Source organism: Piliocolobus tephrosceles, chromosome 8, assembly GCF_002776525.5.
Source record: "Piliocolobus tephrosceles isolate RC106 chromosome 8, ASM277652v3, whole genome shotgun sequence".
Lineage (NCBI taxonomy): Eukaryota > Metazoa > Chordata > Mammalia > Primates > Cercopithecidae > Piliocolobus > Piliocolobus tephrosceles.
In genome coordinates this window covers 95812988-95836389 of record NC_045441.1, presented here as the reverse complement: position 1 = coordinate 95836389, position 23402 = coordinate 95812988, and the positions used below count along the sequence as shown (strand labels likewise).

At 39.7% G+C, this 23402-nt stretch overlaps 1 protein-coding gene across 4 annotated transcripts in view; it reads left to right on the top strand.

Moving 5' to 3' along the window:
* The window catches only part of NAPEPLD (N-acyl phosphatidylethanolamine phospholipase D), a 47606-nt gene that overhangs the window by 20384 nt on the left and 3820 nt on the right, over positions 1–23402 (top strand). For all 4 annotated transcript variants that reach the window (XM_023192521.3, XM_023192523.3, XM_023192522.3 and 1 more), the window contains exons 2-4: positions 1431–1740; positions 9965–10611; positions 15003–15117. In XM_023192521.3, the coding sequence (XP_023048289.2) occupies positions 1431–1740; positions 9965–10611; positions 15003–15117 (1072 nt within the window). The remainder of the gene's footprint in view (positions 1–1430; positions 1741–9964; positions 10612–15002; positions 15118–23402) is intronic.

Sequence of the window (23402 nt, the reverse complement as noted above, 5' to 3'; positions counted from 1 at the left end):
GGGGCAGTATTTCTATTTAAACACCATTGTAGCCATAAAAATAATATTTGGCTTTCAGTTACTGTGCTCCTTTCCTTATTTCCACTTATAAAATGTGCTATGTGTGTGCATTGTATTTAAACTAATGAAACAGAAAGCAAATGTTTGTTTAACAGAATAAGAAAGAAATGAAATTCATGGCAGATATGTTATTTACCACTTTTGTGTATCTGGAGTTCTGTATAGTTCAAAATCAGGGATTTTAATGCCTTGAGTTAAGCAGTAGCAGTAGTAGCAGTAAAACAAGGTCAGCAGCAACAGCTAACATTGATTGAGCTGTGATGGTGGGTTTATATGTGTGTTACTATGTTTCCAAGTGCTTTATTTGTATTACAGGTCTTCTCAGTAACCCTAGGAGGCAAGTAACGTTCTCTCCCTTTTATAGATGAGGAAATCAGGATACGGAGAGGGTGGGAAACTGGCTCAAGGTCGTATAGCTAGGATACATACTCACTGACTTGGTAGTTTTGAATTAATTTAAATGTATTTTATTGATCAGTTACATACATTATTGAAATGTCTCTCAGTTAATGTGTTATCCCCTTTCTAGGGATTTGGACTGGTTGTACTTTCTGGGGGCATTGGTTACAGAATATCTTCAGTGTAACTATGGCTAGGCCTAGTGGGGTATATATGTGACTTGCTTCAATTACTAAATTCTCTCAAGGAACTGAAGCAGTCCTTACTATGCATTGTTAACAATAATGTTTTTTAAATACATGTATGAAAATATTATAGATTCATGAAGGCACATTAATTTATTCTACAAAATGTCATTGAAATGGAAAATTTAATATGCTTACATGCTGACTGGGGAAATATGTTGTTTTGGATTACAGGAGATAAAGGATTTTTTAAGGGCTTTTTGGCAGTTATGCTAATAGGTAAACTTCTTTCTTTCTTTTTTTTTTTTTTTTTTTTGAGACGGAGTTTTGCTCTTGTTGCCCAGGCTGGAGTGCAATGGCGTGATCTCAGCTCACCACAACCTCCGCCTCCAGGGTTCAAGCAATTCTCCTGCCTCAATCTCCTGAGGAGCTGGGATTACAGGCATGTGCCACCATACCTGGCTAATTTTGTATTTTTAGTAGAGATGGGCTTTCTCCACATTGGTCAGGCTGGTCTTGAACTCCCGACCTGAGGTGATCCATCTGCCCCGGCCTTCCAAAGTGCTGGGATTACAGGTGTGAGCCACTGTGCCTGGCACATCTTTCTTATTTAGCAAGAAGTAATACTGTATTCTAAAATTGTGCTTTGCAGGAAGAAAGTTTCAGCTAATACAGACATAATATTTTTATAAGTTTGGAGAAATTTTTATTGGTTAACAAATGGTACCTTGTGTTATGTTTGACTACCTTTATGTTCAACTCAGTATTTTTCCCCCTTTTTTTCAGTTCTTCACCAAAGGACATGGATGAAAATGAAAGCAACCAGTCCCTGATGACAAGCAGCCAATATCCTAAAGAAACAGTAAGAAAACGTCAAAATTCAGCACGGAATTCCAGAGGAAGTGATTCTTCTAGGTTTTCCAGGAAAAGCTTCAAACTGGATTATAGACTAGAAGAAGATGTAACTAAATCTAAGAAAGGAAAAGATGGGAGATTTGTGAATCCGTGGCCAACGTGGAAAAACCTCTCTATTCCAAATGTTCTCAGATGGCTGATAATGGAGAAAGATCACAGCAGTGTTCCAAGTTCTAAAGAGGTAGCGCTTGGCTTTTTTGAATGCTTTATATTTGCTCTTAATATATGACTAATTATTTGAGCCCTTGTATATCATAAGGCATAGAATTAGTCTGAAGAGATAAAGTGGATAGGTGTAACCTAGGCCCTAAATTTCATCATTCAGTAGCAGAGTGCATATAGGAATAACTAGCCCTGATCTGGTGGCAACTAGAGGTAGGAACAGAGTGCTTTAGAGGTACAGGAAGGAACGTGATGCTGACAGGCAGAGCTGGAGATGTCTTCACAGAGGAGATGAGTATTTCAGCTGGGCCTAGACAACTAAAAAGTATTTTGACAGTGATTTTCCAGGTAGATGATGGCATGAACAAGGTCATGAAGGTGAGAAAGGGTATTACATGCTCTGGAAGGTAGTAGCCTGGTACGTGTGTGGAATATGGATTATGAGGTTGAAGGCATGGCCTAGAGTGCTTGGCTTTTAACCCTTGGATAAAGCTGCCAAAGCTGTGAAAGGGAGCTTCAGATGACCTTTCCAGACTTTGAAAAGTTGACTCTGGGTTCCTGGCCTTTAAATGTACTAGTTTTACTTAAGATGATTCTACTTGGCCTTCTGCTATTCTGTTAGAATAGATAGATCACAGTTTTAGGTTAGGTTGATTTCATGGTTTACATTGAGTATATCAATATTTTTCATTGGTGAACCAAGTAAATACTGTGGCTGTGTCTCCTTTCCTTATATACCTCTCCCTCTGCCGTGTTAATAACATCTCTTTCATCTGCTTGACTTTCTGTGTATTTATGATGATTATTTTCCTGCCTCCCCTGGCCTCTCAGTGCCATTTTCCTGAGGGAAAGACTCTCAGGTGGTCGTTCAGCACTGGGCTGTAGTCTGAGCTGATGCCTTCCCAGGGTCTCTGCCGGCTTCTGTTCTAGGGCACCCTTCACCAGCCTCCTGGGCTCCCCTGTGTCTTCTATGGTAGCCCTTATTTTCTGCATCCCACTTGTTCCTCCTTCTGTGTCATTTTCTCATTTTGGTGGAGCATATTTTCAGTGAACTTCCTGAGAAAGGGTACATGGAAAGTAAGTTTTTTGAAAACTTGCTTGTCTGAAATGTCTTTATTCTCACTCATAATTGATAGTTTGGGTATAGAATTTTTGTTTGGAAACAGTTTTCTCTCAGAATTTGAGAGTATTGCCTCCATAATTTTATTTCTAGTGTGGCTGTGGGGAAGCTCAGTGCCATCCTTACTCTTGATCCTTTGAACAGACCCTTTGTTTTCTCTCTAGAGACTTTGAGAATCCTCTCTTTGGTACTAGTGTTCTGAAAATTGCCACGATGTGTAGTTCTTTATTTATTCATTATGCTCTGTGTGTGGTGGGCCCTTTCAGTCTGAAAATCCATTTCCTTCAGTTCTAGGAAATTTCGTCTATATCTTTGAAAATGTCCTTCCCTACATCTTCTTATTCTAAAATGACTATTAGTCATAGTAGTTCTATTTTGGACCTCCTGGATCAATGCTCTGTAATTTAAGAAAATTTCTTGTGTGTTTATCTTTTTAAAAATATTACATGGCCAGGTGCAGTGGCTCATGCCTGTAATACCCATACTTTAGGAGGCCGAGGCAGGTGGATTGCTTGAGCTGAGGAGTTCGAGACCAACCGGGGCAACATAGCAAAATGCCATCTCTACCAAAAACAACAACAACAACAAAAAACAAAAATCTAGCCAGGCGCAATAGAATGTGCCTGTAATCCCAGCTACTTGGGAGGCTGAGGCAGAATCACCTGAGCCTGGGAGGCAAAGGTTGCAGTGAGCTGAGATCACGCCACTACACTCCAGCCTGGGTGACAGAGCAAGACCTTGTCTCAAAAAAAAAAAAAAAAAAATTATATTCTGAGGAGTTGGTCCCTGGGAGGAATGATGCTAGGTGCAGATGCAGTGTGGCTTTTGATGGTGCCTTATGGACAGTTGTGTCCCAAAGGAGGGATGAGAATAACTGCTGAGGTCCTAAAGAGCAAGCCTAAGTCCAGCCATTGGCACACAGGCATTAAACGGAAACCTGGAAGTTGAAATGATAGAATCTCACTTGTCTAGACTAGCTTTATGGTTTTATTATTGGTAACGTTTTTATCCATTGATTGAGTACAGATTTTTGGAGACCTTTTAAAGGTATAGAGAATTGGCTTGACAACAGTGCACATGCAGCAAGTTTTAAAGAAGCAAAGAACTCAAAATTCATGCTTGTCTCCGAGAAGTGCAGGCAGACCTGATTTCCTAGAGACGTCTAGGATTTTAATGACCACAGACAGTAAGCAAGCATGCAGCTTACCCCTTGATAGGGTCTCACTCTGTCACCCAAGCTGGAGTGCAGTAGACCTTTGAGACTCATCACTACAGCCTCAAACGCCTGGGCTCTAGTGACCCTCAGCCTCCCAGCGGTTTTTGTAGACAGCCTGATGGAGTTTCATGGCAGAGAAGATTAATTAAACAATGTCTTTCAATTATAATAAATTTTGGCAATTCAAAACAAATTTACATTCTGAACAATTTCCTCAATAATTTGTTTCGTTTTTATTTATTATTATTATTATTATTTTTGAGATGGAGTCTCATTCTTTTTGCCCAGGCTGGAGTGCACTGGCGCAGTCTCGGCTCACTGCAACCTCTGCCTCCTGACTTCAAGCGATTCTCCTGCCTCAGCCTTGTGAGTAGCTGGGACTATAGGTGCCTACCACCACGCCTGGCTAATTTTTTTTTTTATTTTTAGTAGAGACGGGGCTTCACTGTGTTTGGCCAGGCTGGTCTTGAACTGCTGACCTCAGGTGATCCACCTGCCTTGGCTTCCCAAAGTGCTGGGATTACAGGCGTGAGCCACTGTGCCTGGCCCTGTTTGTTTCATTTTTAAACCTTGTGTCTCATAGAGTCATAGGGATGACTGAAAATGTCACCACATACAATTTTTTATAAAACTAGAAAACATGAATACTCTGATCGCAACCATTCATAAAATAGAACTACAAGTACAGATCATAATGTTAACAGTGGTTATAATATCTGCATGTTGGTATAATGATGGCAACTATTTATATTTTTCTGCATTTTCCAAATATTAAGAGCATTTTCTCTTATAATCAAGGAGTTTAAAAATACTAAGCCATTTTGATAGATCTTATACTCTTAATACACATGGCAAAAATGTCAAACATTAGCATCAATACTTAATTGAATTGGAGTTATTTTGGTAACACATGTATCTTTATTCAGTGTTCACATATATCTTATAAATATGAAAAAGAAAAATGTTATTTTTTAATTTAAAAATCTGAGTTGCAAATTACAGTATAGGTAGTAAAGTTTTCTAAGATGGTGAAAATGTACCTTCAGTTGGAAGGAAAGTATTACCTTGTCTTCTTTAAAAGTGATATTTTAAAAACATGGTTTAAAAGGATTTGAGTCACATCTTTTTTGTCTCATTAATACACACAAACACATACTCTTAAAATAGTAAGTATATTAAGAAGATATGAGTTTCATTGTTTAATTTTAATGTAAGTTAATATGTATGCCATTGAAGGAGCATGACTTAGTGAAAGAGAGGTCTTTTGAGTCAGGAAGACCTAGATTTCACTCCTGATTGGGTACTTACCTCTTGTATGACTTTGGCAAGTTTCTTAGCGACCCCGGTCTGCCTTGGTCTGGTCATCTGTAAAATGGCAGTAATATTTGCTTCACAAATTTAGATGACACAGTGTACCTAAAGCACCTTGCAAAGAGTAGCTATTGAACAAATGTTAGGATTTGTTCCCTTTTCCCAAGAAAAGTAAAACATTAACTAGTGTACTGGTTAATTATGAGTCTTGGGATTTTCCATTTTGCAGCTTTCAAAAAGGAAGACCAACCAAGAAAGTCTTGATCTAGCCATGAAAATGCCACGTGAGTGATTGGTTTCACCAAGTAAACAAGAGTCCATCCTCTCCCCACCCCTTTTTCTATATGCTTTTTCTTTCTTTCTTTCTTTCTTTTTTTTTTTTTAAGATGGAGTTTTGCTCTTGTTGCCCAGGCTGGAGTGCAGTGGCACGATCTCGGCTCACTGCAACCTTTGCCTCCTGGATTCATGTGATTCTCCTGCCTCAGCCTCCCAAATAGCTGGAATTACAGGCATGCACCACCACGCCTGGCTAATTTTGTATTTTTAGTAGAGACACGGTTTCTCCATATTGGTCAGACTGGTCTTGAACTCCCGACCTCAGGTGAGCCACCCACCTTGGCCTCCCAAAGTGCTGGGATTACAGGCGTGAGCCACTGTGCCCGGTCTATTATTATTTTTTAATTATTATTTATTATTATTATTTTTTAATAGAGACAGGATCTCACTACGTTGCCCTGCTGGTCTCGAACTACTGGCCTCAAGCAGTTTTCTGGCCTAGACCTCCTGAAGTGTTGGGATTACAGGCATGCACCACAGCACCAGCCTTAAAATTTTTAAAATAGTTTTAACATAATACAGCCTTCACATATTTAAAATGCACAACTTAATGAGTTTTGACATATGTATATACCCACGAAAAGATCACCAGAATCAAGATAATGAACATATATATTATCCCCTAAAGTTTCCTTGTGTTCTTTTGAAATTCATACCCCCTTATTCTCCCAACCTGGACCCCAGGCTGTTACTTTTTAAGAAAACATGTCATTAAATGAGATTTAATGAGAGGAAGTATGTTTTACTACAGTGGGTCTGGCTGAGTGACCTTGCCTGAGTGCTGTAACTTCCCTAATTCATTGTTTTCTTACCTGTAGAATGGAGCTGGTTTATAGGACCTACTTCCAGTGTTGTGGTCAGTAGCCAGTAGCAGTTAGTACAGTGACTAGCACATAAGCACTCCATAAACGGTAGCTATTGTTAATAGTATTTTGTTTTGTGTTATGCTAAAGTACTTGATACCTTAGGTAGTTCATCATCATTATGTGCCCCATATGATGCCAAGTACGAGTACATAGTAGGTATTCAGTTTATATTCATTGCCTCTCCCTTTCCTCATTAATTCTGTATATACCACTTGGCATATATCATTGTTCACTAACCCTAACGACCAAATTTAAGAACTGATTGAAAGTTGACATTCATTCATTTACTCATCCATTCAACAAATTTTGTTGAACACATGCTGTGTTTCATTAATCAAACTGAGCACTGAATGATTCTACCTTTCATAGGACATAGGATAAATTCTGTGTACCTATAACCAGAATATCCAGAGGAGATGTGTGAATAGGGAGATACGGAAGTTGAGAGGCAGGAGTGAGTGCTTCCAGCTGTGGGACTCAAGAGATGGCCCGAAGGGATAAGGGGGAAGCTACCTGAGAAATGGGATGAATACTGTGCAGGGTTCTTGAGCTCAGTCTAGGAGTGGGAAGCAGTCTCCATGTAGATGGGGCACAGCACATGTGAAAGAGGAGCATGAAACAACAACCAGAGGGAATTGAGGCAGTCTCTGGGCAGCTCACTGCTGGGCTGAGGAGGTGAGACAGACTTTGTCAGGCAGTAGAGAGCCAGTGGGGATTTTACAGCAGAGGAGACTTAAGTTATACCTTAAATTGGCTGTTTTTGAGGTGGCTCTTGTGCATGGATTGAGTTGACAGGCAGATAGTTGAGCAACCTGGAGAGCTTTGAATGTCTGAATATTTCTTAGCATCTTAACTAGGTTAGTAGCTCCACAGAAATGCAAAAGATTGGTAGGATTGGTGTCTGGTTGGTTGTCAGGGTTGGAACGTCCTTGCTTCTTCTTTTGGAATACTTATAGAGTGCTTATTATGTCCCAGCCACTCCTAATTCTATCCTCACAGGAATGAAGTGTAGGTACAATTATTATACCCGTTTTCCAGATGAGGAAACTAAAGGTTAGAGTGGCTAAGAGAAACGTTTTTGTCCTCCACCTGTGCTGCTCCTTCTCTTCCTGTCCAGGCCTTCTTCCCATTCAGACTCTCCCATTGACCTCTCAGTTTCCCTTCACCAGTATCTCCCCATCTGTCCTCTCTTGTCTCTGTCTACCGCTGTCTCCTTTGCTCAGGTCCTCATCTCTTCATATCCTGGCAACTGTTGTGACACTCCCCATGCCATCATTTGGACTCTAGAATTGTTTTATCTAAACATAATTGGGTCGTGTCTGTGTGTGTGTGTGTGTGTGTGTGTGCATGCGTGCACATGTGCACACATATGTACATGTGTGTGTGTACGTGTGAGGGCAAAAAGATACTTCCTAGGCTGGGTGTGGTGGCTCACACCTGTAATCCTAGCACTTTGGGAAGCAGATCGCTTCAGCCCGGGAGTTCGACACCAGCCTGGGCAACATGGCAAAACCCACCCTGTCTCAACAACAACAACAAAAAAGATGCTTCCTCATTGTCTTAGAGTGAAGCGTGACACTCAAGGCTTATTGTGTTTCCATCTTTATAGATTTAATTTGTCCCCTGCCCTCAAACACCACATTCCTGTTTGGCTCTGTACCTTTGCTTGGGTAGTTTCTCTACCTGAAATGCCCTTCTTCCTTTTTTCTGCGTCATGAATTTCTCATCATTCTTCAGGAACTCACACAAGTCACTGTATCTGTGATGTCTTTCGCAACTGGGCTCTTCGTTCCTTCTTATCAGGCTATAACATGACCTGTATTTTAACTACTTATCCAATACCACACCCTTTCAAAGTTGATTTAGTGGCAACTTACAAACATACATAAAGCAGTAAAACAAGAAATGGATGAGGTATAGAATTACTATACCTAGCCAGTCTAGGAGCAAAATGGACTAGAGAAATAAAATAAAGCCAAGAATAAAGTTAATACAGAAATACGTTCCATCATGTGCTGCACATTGCTGTAGGTGGCCTCAGCTTTTCCTCTGAACTTCCTAGTTAAAGAGAGGAGTAGCATGAAATCTTAAGAGTTTTCCCAGTGACAGAAATGACAAAGCCAGGTGCTCTGGAGAAGGAGAGTTTTTCCTGTTACGAGATGGGAGAGAAATGTTTCTGGGGTAAGTAGGAAGGTGGAGGTGGTACCAAGTCTGTAGCCTGAACACATGCATGGCAAGTTTCATGAGGTGGCTTCCTATGAGAGACCTCCATGCAGCTATATAGCATGGTACCAGAGCACAGTTCAGTAAAAGAGCTTTATAAAAGCCAGGACTGTGATGCTGCAACCTACAACATTTTGGCCTAGCTTAATCCAAGTATAAAATATAGAATAAGCAAGGAATAATACTCTTCACACTTTGTTATAGTTGTTGTTTTATACCCATTTACCACCCCCCTTACCTCAGTGATCAGCTTCTCACAGGAAGAGATCATATTCACATTGGTTTGATCAATGGTAGAAAATCAGAAAGGTAAGGAATGAGGAAAACAATTTATGATGTGATTTGTCCAGGAATCATCACAGTGCTCCATTTTGAAACTCCGAAAGTGAGATTCAGGCCAGGCACAGTGGCTCATGCCTATAATACCAGCACTTTGGGAGGGCAGGCCAGGACGATTGCTTGAGCCCAGGAGTTCAAGACCAATCTGGGCAACATAATGAGACCCTATCTCTACAAAAAATAAAAAATTAACTGGATATGGTGGTGCTGCGTGCCTGTGATCCCAGCTGAGAGGTTGAGGTGGGATAATCACTTGACCCTGGGAGGTTGTGGCTGTAGAGAGCTCTGATTATGCCATTGCACTCTAGCCTGGGTAACAGAGCGAGAGCCTGTCTCAAACAAACAAACAAAAAAGAAAAATATCAGATTCATGATTCATGTCTGAGATCCAAGAGCTACAAATAAATGGTCATAAGCTTTCTTTACTATTTCCAGGGACTGACCCGCTTTTAAGGCAGTTTTTAGCAGCAAATACATCAGCTGAGTAGAATGGCAATAAAAAAATGACTGCATCTGGGCCAGTCTACTTCTGGCACTACTGAAGAGAGCCTTTGAAAAATTAATACATTTAGCAGCACTCAGAGTTTTAAATTTAATTTTCCCTTTTGCATTTGGGATGAAGAAGATTACCATATTATCGTGATTATTAAGTCAGATTCAGAAAGAAGTATGCATTTTCAAGAAAAGAGCCAAAGTGTAGCAAGTTTATTGAATAACTTTAGTTCTCTGAAAATAGCTCTTCTTGCTGTTATTTAGGTCAAAATGTGGACTACGATGATATAATACTTTTTTTTCTAACTACTCTTATGTCTTGCTTTCTTTATACACAAAGGAACTTGACAAAGAACTCCCAGTGCTTAAGCCGTATTTTATCACTAACCCTGAAGAAGCTGGAGTGAGGGAAGCTGGCTTAAGAGTCACATGGCTGGGACATGCCACAGTAATGGTGGAAATGGATGAGCTCATATTTCTCACGGATCCCATCTTTAGCTCTCGTGCTTCACCGTCGCAGTACGCGGGTCCAAAGCGATTTCGTCGTTCCCCGTGCACAATAAGTGAACTCCCTCCAATAGATGCGGTCCTTATCAGTCACAACCACTATGACCATCTGGACTACAATTCTGTCATTGCTTTGAATGAGCGATTTGGTAACGAGTTGAGATGGTTTGTGCCTTTGGGTCTTCTTGACTGGATGCAAAAATGTGGCTGTGAGAATGTGATTGAGTTGGACTGGTGGGAGGAGAATTGTGTCCCCGGACATGATAAGGTCACCTTTGTCTTTACACCTTCCCAGCACTGGTGTAAAAGGACTCTAATGGATGACAACAAGGTGCTGTGGGGCAGCTGGTCTGTCTTGGGGCCTTGGAATCGATTTTTTTTTGCAGGAGATACTGGTTATTGCCCTGCTTTTGAAGAGATAGGAAAAAGATTTGGACCTTTTGACCTTGCAGCTATTCCCATTGGAGCTTATGAACCAAGGTATGTAGACTTCCAAAGAAAACACTCCTGCTATGTGATAAGTTAACTGAATTTAAAAGTAAAGCAATTATGATTTTTGTGACACTGTAATTTATGATTTTAATGGTGGACTTTGTAATACATGATTGGGGGTCGGTGGGTCAGATTCAGTTAGATTTTATTTTTAAATATTCTAAATTAAATATTTTTTAAATTGGCAAGTAAAAATTGTGTATATGGTGTGCAACATGATGTTTTGATATATGTATGCATTGTGGAATGACTAAATCAAACTGTTTTACATGTGCATTATCTCACATACTTATGTTTTTGTGGTGAGAATTAAAATATTTTAATTATAGTCGTATCAGTTAAAAAAATTACTCAAAATTAGGGATGATGTTATCATAAAAAAGGGATCAAGGTTTAAAGAATTACTATACCTAGCCAGAAGTTCACATACCATTCAACTAAACTGGTCAGCCAGTAATAAAACCTACTCTTGTTCTTTCACATGGAGAATACTTTCTTTATATAACCACTTTTTGCTCCATAACTTGAGTGCCCCAATCACCTGTCCTATAGCTCTCCTACGTTTAGCAAAGAGAAAAAGCAGGGAATTGGCCTATAGCAGTAGTCCTTGGTGATTGTTTTATTTCAGTCAGCACTGAAGTTAATCCGGTCATGGTGTTGTTGTACTACTCATCACTCATCCTCCAACCTTGACATACTAATGACCTGTTTTAGAGCAGTGAAAGGTCACACTCTCATTGGACACCTAGGAGACTCATCCACTGTCTTCGTTTTCCTTAATATTCTCTGTTTAGGGAAAAGAGAAGTGATTTCAAAGAATTAAATTAGATTTTAGTCAACTCTGGTTTATATGTGCAAATAAAGAGAAAACAAAACACTGATAGTAACAAAACAATGGATAATTTAAAAAATATTTTATTCTATAGTGCATGGACAGATACATACAAAAACATTGTGTTTAGGTAATTCCATAAGCAGAAGAACAAGTATTTCTCTAATACATAGATTAATTGAATGAGTTCTAATCTTTTGTTTTCATCCGATTTTGTTATTTGCTAAATTTTTTACATTCACTAAAACCATTTTGTCCCCATTTTTATTTATTAATGCTTATTTATCCCTTTTTTGTTTTTTGCTAGTTTCCTTACTTGGAGGGGCTAGATATTTTTACCCTTTTTTGGTTCTTGATAATTATTAAAATGATTACAAATCAATATTGGCGCTTGAATTTTACTTTTTCTAATTAGTTATAATTCTAACAAAACCTCTCAAAACCTGTCAACTTGTATATTTTTAGAACTGTTACAAATCAGTTTTATATTTGTAACATAAAATTGGTCTTTACTTGATGTGTGTTCCTTTTTGTTTGTTTGTTTGAGACGGAGTCTCACGCTGTTGCCCAGGTTGGAATGCAGTGGTGTGATCTTGGCTCACTGCAACCTCTGCCTCTGGGTCCAAGTGATTCTTCTGCCTCAGCCTCCCAAGTAGCTGGGACTACAGGTGCCTGCCACCATGTCCGGCTAGTTTTTGTGTGTGTGTTTTTAGTAGAGACAGGGTTTCACCATGTTGGCTAGACTGGTTTTGAACTCCTGACCTCAAGTGATCTGTCTGCCTGGGCCTCCCAAAGTGGTAGGATTACAGGCGTGAGCCACCGTACCCAGCCTGATGTATGTTCTTAATATATTAGAACATCTTTTATTTGTTGTTATGAAAATAAGTTTTCATATGTAGTAATATATAAATTTGTTACATATATTTGTGATGATAGAATGTGTACAACCAAATTTACTCACATAATCCCCTTTCCTGCTTGCGTTGCAGGCAAACAGGAAACAACTAAGATGGGAAAAAGACAAGGAGGCTATTATTTGCCCCAAGAGAGTTAAATTGTGATAGCCTCTAATGTGTAATCTGTTTCTTTGGTTACTATTAATGGGTTTAGAAATAAGACATCGAATAAAGCTTGAGAGTGCTATATAAATTTAAGATGTTTACATCGAAAACAACTTTGAATAATATGCTTGGAATGTTTCATTCTTACTTTAGGGAATCTCCTGTCACCAGGTATTCTATCCGAGTCAGTTAAGATTTTAAGTTTTTATTTTAATTGTTATATCAGAATAAAAACTTTAAATCTATTTCAGGTGGAAAGGAATGTATCTATCCCTTTGATTTGCACTAGGATTTAAAAAAAATCAAGAGAGAAACACCAAAAACCGTTTTCATCTTTCCCTGAATTCCAAGAGTCAGGAGATATGGCAGAACAGTGCTGTTCTCATTTGCTGTTGAGAACACAGTGGCTTTGTTTTCAGGCTTCTGTAGGACCCAGCAGCTCCTAACAGTAAATATCTGTTGCAGATGGATAAACTTCTCCATGATATCTTCTGTAAAGTGTGGAAGCTCCTGTGCTGAATCCATGTCTGTTGGTCTTCACTGTAGTGTTAGTTGTCACTGGCAGACTAGGATGTAAATAATGTGAACACAGTGTTGTTTTCCCCCCTTGAAACTGATGGCTTGGAAGGCAAAGGATTTGCTTGTAGACAGTACACTTTCTCCTTTGTATCAGGAATAATACATCTTTCTTCTGAAAGTATTGGTTTTGTTTACTCTTGGGAGAATTCTGTGAAAGTAGATGATGTTCTCTATGCCTTCCTAAGCCTTATCTTGTTTAATCCTCACAATACCCTCACATAATGGGGTAAATTTATATTTCACGGACAAAGAAATAGAAGCTCAGAGAATTTGAACAGACTTTCCAAAGGCATTCTAAGAACTGCAGGAGCTGGGATTCACACACAAGCCTTCTGCCTCCTGAGCCCTTGCTCTTCCCAAGGCATTAGGCAGCCTTTCATTATTTCCTTAATCATTTACCCATTAGTCTGATGTCCTTGCCAAACCGAACACCTCATTGTTCAGTTTTATGGTTAAATAAAATTTCTTGAATAGTAATTGGATATTTTGGCTCCCTGTCTTTAAATTTTATGTACTAGTTTTTGTTAATTTTTGCTGTAGCAAGTTTTTACAAATTTGTATCAGCAGGACATACAAATTCTTTTGTAATTGGAGTTTTGGTTTTTATTTCTTTACTAATTATTCAGTTTCTTTGATTCATATCCAGGACTGTAAAATATCTACTTTTAAAAGTAACAGTGAGGCAGGACTTATTTCCCAGTCTCAATGGATAAAGTAAAAAAACTGGCCACTGGGCACACTGGCTCACGCCTGTAATCCCAGCACTTTGGGACGCGGAGGTAGGCAGATCACAAGGTCAGGAGATCAAGACCATCCTGGCTAACACGGTGAAACCCCATCTCTACTAAAAATACAAAAAATTAGCTGGGTGTGGTGGCACGTGCCTGTAGACCCACCTACACGGGAGGCTGAGGCAGGAGAATCACTTAAACCCAGGAGGTAGAGGTTGCAGTGAGCTGGGATCATGGCACTGCACTCTAGCCTGGGTGACAGAGTGAGACTCAGTCTCAGAAAAAAAAAAAAAAGAAAAAACTGGCAAAAACCAGCAGATGGTGACAAAAGTGATCCCTAGCTGCCCTCATTGCTCATTAGCCTGAGACACTCCCACCATCACCATGACAGTTTTATGCCATGGTAACGACCTAGAAGTTACTGCCCCTTTCCATGGCAATGACCAAGAAGTTACCACCCCATTCCTAGAAAGTTCTAAATAATCTGCCCTTCAATTTGCATTAACCCATTCCCTAATTTACATATAATTAAAAGTGGGTATGAGTGAGTATAGAATACAGTTGCCAACCCCTCATATGTTGCCAAATCTGAGTGCACTTACTGCCTATAACTTAGCCCTGCTCCGCAAGGAGCAGTATCATTTAATAAAAATTGCTGGCCACCACCACTGGCTTGCCCTTGAATTCTTTCCTTTGTGAGGCCAAAAACCCTCCTGGGCTAAGCCTCAGTTTTGGGGCTTGCCTCTCCTGCATCATCAGTAAGTCGTATCTTCAGATAGATCCAGTAAAATCAAAATATACGTGAAACAAAAATCTCACTATTCAGAGGGGAGTTTGCTTGAGACTTACTTATTTTATAGCAATTTGTACAAAAAAGACTTTTGCTTGTTTTATTTTTCAGCAGAAAGTGTATTAAAGGGAGATGGTTTTGCTCCTGTGACTTACTCCTGTGCAGAATTTGTTTTGTTTTGTTTTTATAATCTAGCCTTGACCTGACCTTCAGACTTGGTTTCTAGCTCATCCTCCCCAAAATTGCATGCTTTATCCCAGTGAGTGGTTCTTCATTCTCAACATCCATGGTCTTGCGTAGAATCTTAAAGTTTGATTAAATGAAACATTTTAGAATTTAGTGTATATCTCAAAGGTCAGAATTAAGAAATTGCCTTGTTTCATCAGGTGGTTTATGAAATACCAGCATGTAGACCCAGAAGAAGCTGTGAGGATTCACATTGATGTCCAAACAAAGAAATCTATGGCAATTCACTGGGGAACTTTTGCCTTAGCAAATGAGGTAAGTTTGATTGCGATAAAAATAACTGTGTATTTGACCAATGATAGGATTCAGGCATCACTGTTCCCTAGTTTTCAGACCCAAGACTCTGGAATCAGATACTGTATACTCATCACAGTCACTGCATGAATTAGGGTGGTAAATCATACTAATTAGTAGAACAATACACACATATACAGTCAGAAAAAGAAAAACAAGCGCATTGTGTTTTCTTTTGGCTTATTTCTGAAGTTAGTAAAGCTTGTGTTTGTATAACCAAAAATCTGTATGTGATCTAGAGAATAGAAAAGCAAGCCATCATGTCTCACCCCTCAAGCAGGCTCTCATGCTTGCAGAAGACAGAAGTCATGTATGTGATACAGATGTTAGAAAGGGAAAGTGCTGTAATGTGGAACAGATGACATGGTCTCAGAATCAGGACGTTTGCTGATGGCAGGGATCAGAGAGAGCTTGATGGAATAAGTGACAGTTGAACTTGGCTCTGAGAGGGCAGGGAGGAAGGCATTTTCAGAGGAGGAAAGAGCAGAGCATAGGCTCGGAGGCAGCTAGTGTGGGTAATACTTAGTTCAGCAGGAGAGTGGAGGGCAATAGGGAGAAGTAAGGCTAGTGTGGAACTTTCAAGAAATACGTTCAGTAAACATTGACTCGGTGTCTGCTATGTGCCAGGCATAGGGATAAATGTGATTTTATTCCTAGATTAAAACAGAAGAGCTAATTTTTCCTTAAGGCAGATGGACCCTAGAACTTTGCTACTAGCCTGGGTTCTGGGAGCAAGCAGAGGATAGTATAAAGCTTTCTCTCCTTTCTTGGATCCAAGGTCTTCTCTAAACAAAACTTAGAAACATATGGTTTGGCCAGGCGCAGTGGCTCACACCTGTAATCCCAGCAATTTGGGAGGCTGAGGCAGGTGGATCACTTAAGGTCAGGAGTTCACGACAAGCCTGGCCAATATGGTGAAACCCTGTCTGTACTAAAAATACAAAAAAATTAGCCAGGTGTGGTGGTGTGTGCCTGTAATCCCAGCTACTTGGGAGGCTGAGGCAGGAGAATTGCTTGAACCCGGGAAGTGGAGGTTGCAGTAAGTCGAGATTGTGCCACTGCACTCCAGCCTGTGCAAGAGAGTGAGATTTGGCTGGGCACCTGTGGCTCACACCTGTAATCCCAGCACTTTGGGAGTCTGAGGCAGGTTGATCACCTGAGGTCAGGAGTTCGAGGCCAGCCTGGCCAACATGATGAAACTCCGTCTACTAAAATTAGCCAGGCATGGTAGCAGGCACCTATAATCCCAGCGACTCGGGAGGCTGAGGCAGGAGAATAACTTGAACCTGGGGGACAGAGGTTGCAGTGAGCCGAGATCACGGCACTTCCCTCCAGCCTGGGTGAAAGAGTGAAACTCTGTCTCGGAAAAAACAAAAAAAAAACAAAAAGTGTGGTTAGTACTTGGCTTCTTTACTTTCTGTGGTATCTTCCACATCCCAGAGCCTCTCTGCAGGAACCCAGTGTTTTCTTGTGGTTTTAAGTACTCCTCTGTCTCACTTATGGCCTGCCCTCTCCCAAAGATGCAGTGTGTTCCAAAATTACCTAGTACACTGCCTGCCCATTCCCCTACTCCCTAATCAAAATTCCTGTGCCATGAGGCAGCAATTCTGAGCCACAATGCAACAATTCTTAGCCACTGTTGGGAGAAGGAATAGAATAATGACTAACCATGGGGTCATGGGGAGGATAAATGAGAATATAAATGTGGGTGTGTGGGTGTGTATTTGGAGAAGGGAGAAGTTTGAGACTGGTTTCCAGTGCCATACCACTATATTTAGTGACAATTTCTTATTCCATCTATATATGTGTGCATGTATACACATATTCCATATGTATATTCCATATATATGTGACTCAGATGAAGTAATGGTATTTTATTAAACCTGTGCAAAGAAAGGAATCAAGGTTGACTCCTAGATTTTTAGCTTGAATAGCTGGTTAGACAGTTGTGCTCTTTACTGAGATGGGGAAGATGAGGAGAGGATTAAAAAACCTGTCTTTGAGAATTATTGTATTATTCAGCCCTCAAGAATTATTCCCATTATAAACCTAACCTCCATCTTTCTTTCTTTCTTTCTTTTTTTTTTTTGAGACGCACTCTCGCTCTGTCGCAAAGGCTGGAGTGCAGTGGCGTGATCTCGGCTTACTGCAAGATCTGCCTCCCGGGTTCACGCCATTCTCCTGCCTCAACCTCTGGAGTAGCTGGGACTACAGGCGCCCGCCACTACGCCCGGCTAATTTTTTGTATTTTTTTTAGTAGAGACGGGGTTTCACCATGTTAGCCAGGATGGTCTCAATCTCCTGACCTTGTGATCCGCCCCCTTGGCCTCCCAAAGTGCTGGGATTACAGGCGTGAGCCACCACGCCTGGCCCATCTCTATTTCTTAATGAGAATGTAATAAAAACTAATTTAGCTTTTAGCAATTTGGAATTTGTTCATGTTTTGATGTTGAATAAACCTCATAAGTATGAGTTAGTTGAATTATAAAGTAGATATAATCTTCAGAGAGGATGTTACCCATTACTTTTTTTTTTTAATACTTTAAGTTGTGGGGTACTTGTGCAGAACGTACAGGTTTGTTACATAGGTATACACGTGCCATGGTGGTTTGCTGCACCCATCAACCCGTCATCTACATTAGGTATTTCTCCTAATGCTATCCCTTCCCTAGCCCCCAACCCCCTGACAGGCCCCAGTGTGTGATGTTCCCCTCCTTGTGTCCATGGGTTCTCATTGTTCACCTCCCACTTATGAATGAGAACATGTGGTGTTTGGTTTTCTGTTCCCGTGTTAGTTTGCTGAGAATGATGGTTTCCAGCTTCATCCAGGTCCCTGCAAAGGACGTGAACTCATCATTTTTTATGGCTAATAGTGTTCCATGGTGTATATGTGCCACATTTTCTTTATCTAGTCTATCATTGATGGGCATTTGGGTTGGTTCCAAGTCTTTGCTATTGTGAACAGTGCCTTAATAAACATACATGTGCATGAGTCTTTATAGTAGAATGATTTATAATCCTTTGGGTATACACCCAGTAATGGGATTGCTGGGTCAAATGGTATTTCTGGTTCTAGATCCTTGAGGAATCACCACACTGTCTTCCACAATGGTTGAACTAATTTACACTCCCACCAACAGTGTAAAAGCATTCCTATTTCTCCACATCCACTTCAACATCTGTGGTTTCCTGACTTTTTAATGATCACCATTCTAACTGGAGTGAGATGGTATCTCAATATGGTTTTGATTTGCATTTCTCTAATGACCAGTGATGATGAGCCTTTTTTTCATAAGTTTGTTGGCTGCATAAATGTCTTCTTTTGAGAAGTATCTGTTCATATCCTTTGCCCACTTTTTGATGGGGTTGTTTTTTCTTGTAAATTTGTTTAAGTTCATTGTAGATTTTGGATATTAGCACTTTGTCAGATGGATAGATCGCAAAAATTTTCTCCTGTTCTGTAGGTTGCCTGTTCATTCTGCTGATAGTTGCTTTTGCTGTGCAGAAGCTCTTTAGTTTAATTAGATCCCATTTGTCTATTTTGGCTTTTGTTGTCATTGCTTTTGGTATTTTAGTCATGAAGTCTTTGCCCATGCCCATGTCCTGAATGGTATTGCCTAGGTTTTCTGCTAGGGTTTTTATGGTTTTAGGTCTTACATTTAAGTCTTTAATCCATCTTGAGTTAATTTTTGTATAAGGTGTAAGGAAGGGATCCAGTTCCAGCTTTCTGCATATGGCTAGCCAGTTTTTCCAGCACTATTTATTAAATAGGGAATCCTTTTCCCATTTCTTGTATTTGTCAGGTTTGTCAAAGATCAGATGGTTGTATATGTGTGGTGTTATTTCTGAGGCCTCTGTTCTGTGCTATTGGTCTATATATCTATTTTGGTACCAGTACCATGCTGTTTTGGTTACTGTAGCCTTGTAGTATAGTTTGAAGTCAGGTACCATGATGCCTCCAGCTTTGTTCTTTTTGCTTAGGATTGTCTTGGCTATGTGGGCTCTTTTTTGGTTCCATATGAAACTTAAAGTAGTTTTTTCCAGTTCTGTGAAGAAAATCAATGGTAGCTTGATGGGGGTAGCATTGAATCTATAAATTACTTTGGGCAGTATGGCTATTTTCACAATATTGATTCTTCCTATCCATGAGCATGGAATGTTTTTCCATTTGTTTGTGTCCTCTCTTATTTCCTTGAGCAGTGGTTTGTAGTTTTCTTGAAGTCCTTCACATCCCTTGTAAGTTGTATTCCTAGATATTTTATTCTCTTTGTAGCAATTGAGAATGGGAGTTCACTCATGATTTCACTGTTATTGGTGTATAGGAATGCTTGTGATTTTTGATTCTGTATAGGAAAGCTTGTGATATATTGATTTTTGTATCCTGAGACTTTGCTGAAGTTGCTTATCAGCTTAAGGAGATTTTGGGCTGAGGCAATGGGTATTTCTCAATATACAATTATGTCATCTGCAAACAGAGACAATTTGACTTCCTCTTTTCCTAATTGAATACCCATTATTTCTTTCTTTTGCCTGATTGCTCTGGCCAGAACTTCCAATACTATGTTTAATAGGAGTGGTGAGCGAGGGCATCCTTGTCTTGTGCCGGTTTTCAAAGGGAATGCTTCCAGTTTTTGCCCATTCAGTATGATATTGGCTGTGGGTTTGTCATAAACAGCTCTTACTATTTTGAGGTATGTTCCATTAATACCTAGTTTATCGAGAGTTTTTAGCTTGAAGGGCTGTTGACTTTTGTCAAAGGCCTTTCCTGCTTCTATTGAGACATTCCTGTGGTTTTGTCATTGGTTATGTTTATGTGATGGATTATGTTTATTGATTTGTGTATGTTGAACCAGCCTTGCATCCCAGGGATGAAGCTGACTTGATCGTGGTGGATAAGCTTTTTGATGTGCTGCTGGATTTGGTTTGCCATTATTGAGGATTTTCGCATCGACGTTCATCAGGGATATTGTCCTGAAATTTTCTTTTTTTTGTTGTTGTTGTTGTGTCTCTGCCAGGTTTTGGTATCTCTGCCAGGTTTTGGTATGAGGATGTGGTATCAGGATGATGCGGGCCTCATAAAAAGATTTCCTCTTTTTCTATTGTTTGGAATAGTTTTAGAAGGAATGTACCAGCTCCTCTTTGTACCTCTGGTAGATTTTGGCTGTGAATCCGTCTGGTCCTGGATTTTTTTGATTGGTAGGCTATTAATTTCTGCCTCAATTTCAGAACTTGTTATTGGTCTATTCAGGAATTTGACTTCTTCCTGGTTTAGTCTTAGGATGGTATATGTGACCAGGAGTTTATCTATTTCTTCTAGATTTTCTACTTTATTTGCGTAGAGGTGTTGATAGTATTCTCTGATGGTAGTTTGTATTTCTGTGGGATTGGTGGTGATATCTCCTTTATCATTTTTTATTGCATCTGTTTGATTCTTCTCTCTTTTCTTCTTTATTAGTCTGGTGAATGGTCTATTATGTTGATCTTTTCCAAAAACCAGCTCCTGGATTCATCGATTTTTTAAAGGATTTTTCGTGTCTCTTATCTCCTTCAGTTCTGCTCTGATCTTAGTTACTTCTTGTCTTCTCGCTTTTGAGTTTGTTTGCTCTTGCTTCTCTAGTTTAGTTGTGGTGTTAGGGTGTTGATTTTAGATCTTTCCCACTTTCTCTCGTGGGCAATTAATGCTATAAATTTCCCTCTATACACTGCTTTAAATGTGTCCCAGAGATTCTGGTACATTGTGTCTTTGTTCTCATTGGTTTCAAAGAACATCTTTATTTCTGCCTTAATTTCATTATTTACCCATAGTCGTTCAGGAGCAGGTTGTTCAGGAGCAGGTTTTTCAATTTCCATGCAGTTGTGTGGTTTTGAGTGAATTTCTTGATCTTGAGTTCTAATTTGATTGCACTGTGGTCTGAGAGACTGTTACGATTTCCTTTCTTTTGCATTTGTTGAGGAGTGTTTTACTTCCAATTATGTGGTCAATTTTAGAATAAGTGTGATGTGGTTCTGAGAAGAATGTATATTCTGTTGATTTGGGGTGGAGAGTTCTGTAGATATCTGTTAGGTCTGCTTGGTTCAGAGCTGAGTTGAATTCCTGGATATCCTTGTTAATTTTCTGTCTCGTTAATCTGTCTAATATTGACAGTGTGGTGTTAAAGTCTTCCACTATTATTGTGTGGGAGTCTAAGTCTCTTTGTAGGTCTCTAAGAACTTGCTTTATGAATCTGGGTGCTCCTGTATTGGGTGCATATATAGGATAGTTAGCTCTTCCTGATGAATTGATCCCTTTACCATTATGTAATGGCCGCCTTTGTATCTTTTGATCTTTGTTGGTTTAAAGTCTGTTTTATCAGAGACTAGGATTGCAACCCCTGCTTTCCATTTGCTTGGTAAGTATTCCTCCATCCCTTTATTTTGAGCCTGTGTATGTCTTTGCACGTGAGATGGGTCTCCTGAACACAGCACACTGATGGGTCTTGACTCTTTATCCAGTTTGCCAGTCTGTGTCTTTTAATTGGGGCATTAACCAAATTACATTTAAGGTTAATATTGTTATGTGTGAATTTGATCCTGTCATTATGATGCTAGCTGGTTATTTTGCTTGTTAGTTAATGCAGTTTATTCACAGTGTTGATGGTCTTTGCAATTTGGTATGTTTTTTGCAGTGGCTTATGCCAGTTGTTTCTGTCCATGTTTAGTGCTTCTTTCAGGAGCTCTTGTAAGGCAGGCCTGGTGGTAACAAAAATCTCTCAGCATTTGCTTGTCTGTAAAGGATTTTATTTCTCCTTCGCTTATGAAGCTTAGTTTGGTTGGATATGAAATTCTGGGTTGAAAATTCTAAGAATGTTGAGCTGGGTATGGTAGCTCACGCCTGTAATCCCAGCACTTTGGGAGGCTGAGGCGGGCAGATCACGAGGTCAGGAGTTCGAGACCAGCCTGACCAACGTGGTGAAACCCCGTCTCTAATAAAAATGCAAAAATTAACCAGGTGTTGTGGCACATGCCTGTGATCCCAGCTACTCAGGAGGCTGAGGCAGGAGAACTGCTTGAACCCAGGAGGTGGAGGTTGCAGTGAGCCGAGATTGTGCCACTGCACTCCAGTCTGGGCAACAGAGCGAGACTCCATCTCAAAAAAAAAAAAAAAAAAAGAAAGAAAAAAAGAATGTTGAATATCGGCCCCTTCTCTCTTCTGGGTTTGTAGAGTTTCTGCTCAGAAATCCGGTGTTAGTCTGATGGGCTTCCCTTTCTTGGTAACCTGACGTTTCTCTCTGGCTCCCCTTCACATTTTTTCCTTCATTTCACCCTTGGTGAATCTGATGGTAATGTCAGATTCTTTGCATATATGCTGTTATAGTAACTGCCTCCTGTAATATAAGCAGATTAAGGATGTCCTTAACTTGGCAATACTCTAAAATTGCATATGTAGCAACATCTAATCTATCTAGGGAATGATGAGTGGATTTCCTACATATATTTAAGCACTGAAACTTAAATTACTAGTTTTGATGGAAACGAATTTCAAGCATTACGTAATATGTACATTGCCTTTCAAGTGATCAGGATCTTTGAATATATTCTACTGTAGTATATCATGAAACTGACCCCTGTAGGAATTTACAAGTTGTGTGTGGCTAGCTGCCTAGACCCTAATGGATCCAGAGTGCTGGGAGTCTTCTGCTTTTCCCACTTACTCATATTGATCTCTGATATACTTTGCTTTATACATAGTTGTTTTGTCCCATGGTTAATGGGGCATTTTTATCTCCCTTGTGGACGAAAGTGCTTGGACTATGAGCTCTCAGTCACTCAGAAGCCTTTCAGAACTACCTCCAAGGTTATCTTCTAGATGGTTGAAACAGTGAAGAATTGATCTATGAAGAAACTCAGAAATACTGCTAAATCTAGGCAGATTAAAGACAGAGGGTCTACTGCCAACTCTAACATATCAGAATTCTCACTAAATCCACACATCACACTCCACAAGTAAGTTACCAATGTAGGGTGACTGTGTGAGTGTGTATTGTGGGCCCAGACTTGTAGAGCATGGGAGAAAGAGAATTTAACAAAAGAAGTTATTTTTCAATGGGAAAAAAGTTCATCATTTTGAAATCTCTTAAAATAATTTAGGAAATTATTTTAGGGGAAATTTCTTGACTTAAGGTATAAAGTTAAATTTTATTGATAATATAATTAGTGATCTTTTTCCTTTATATATAAAACAGATTAAAAGTAAATTCCTGTTATCT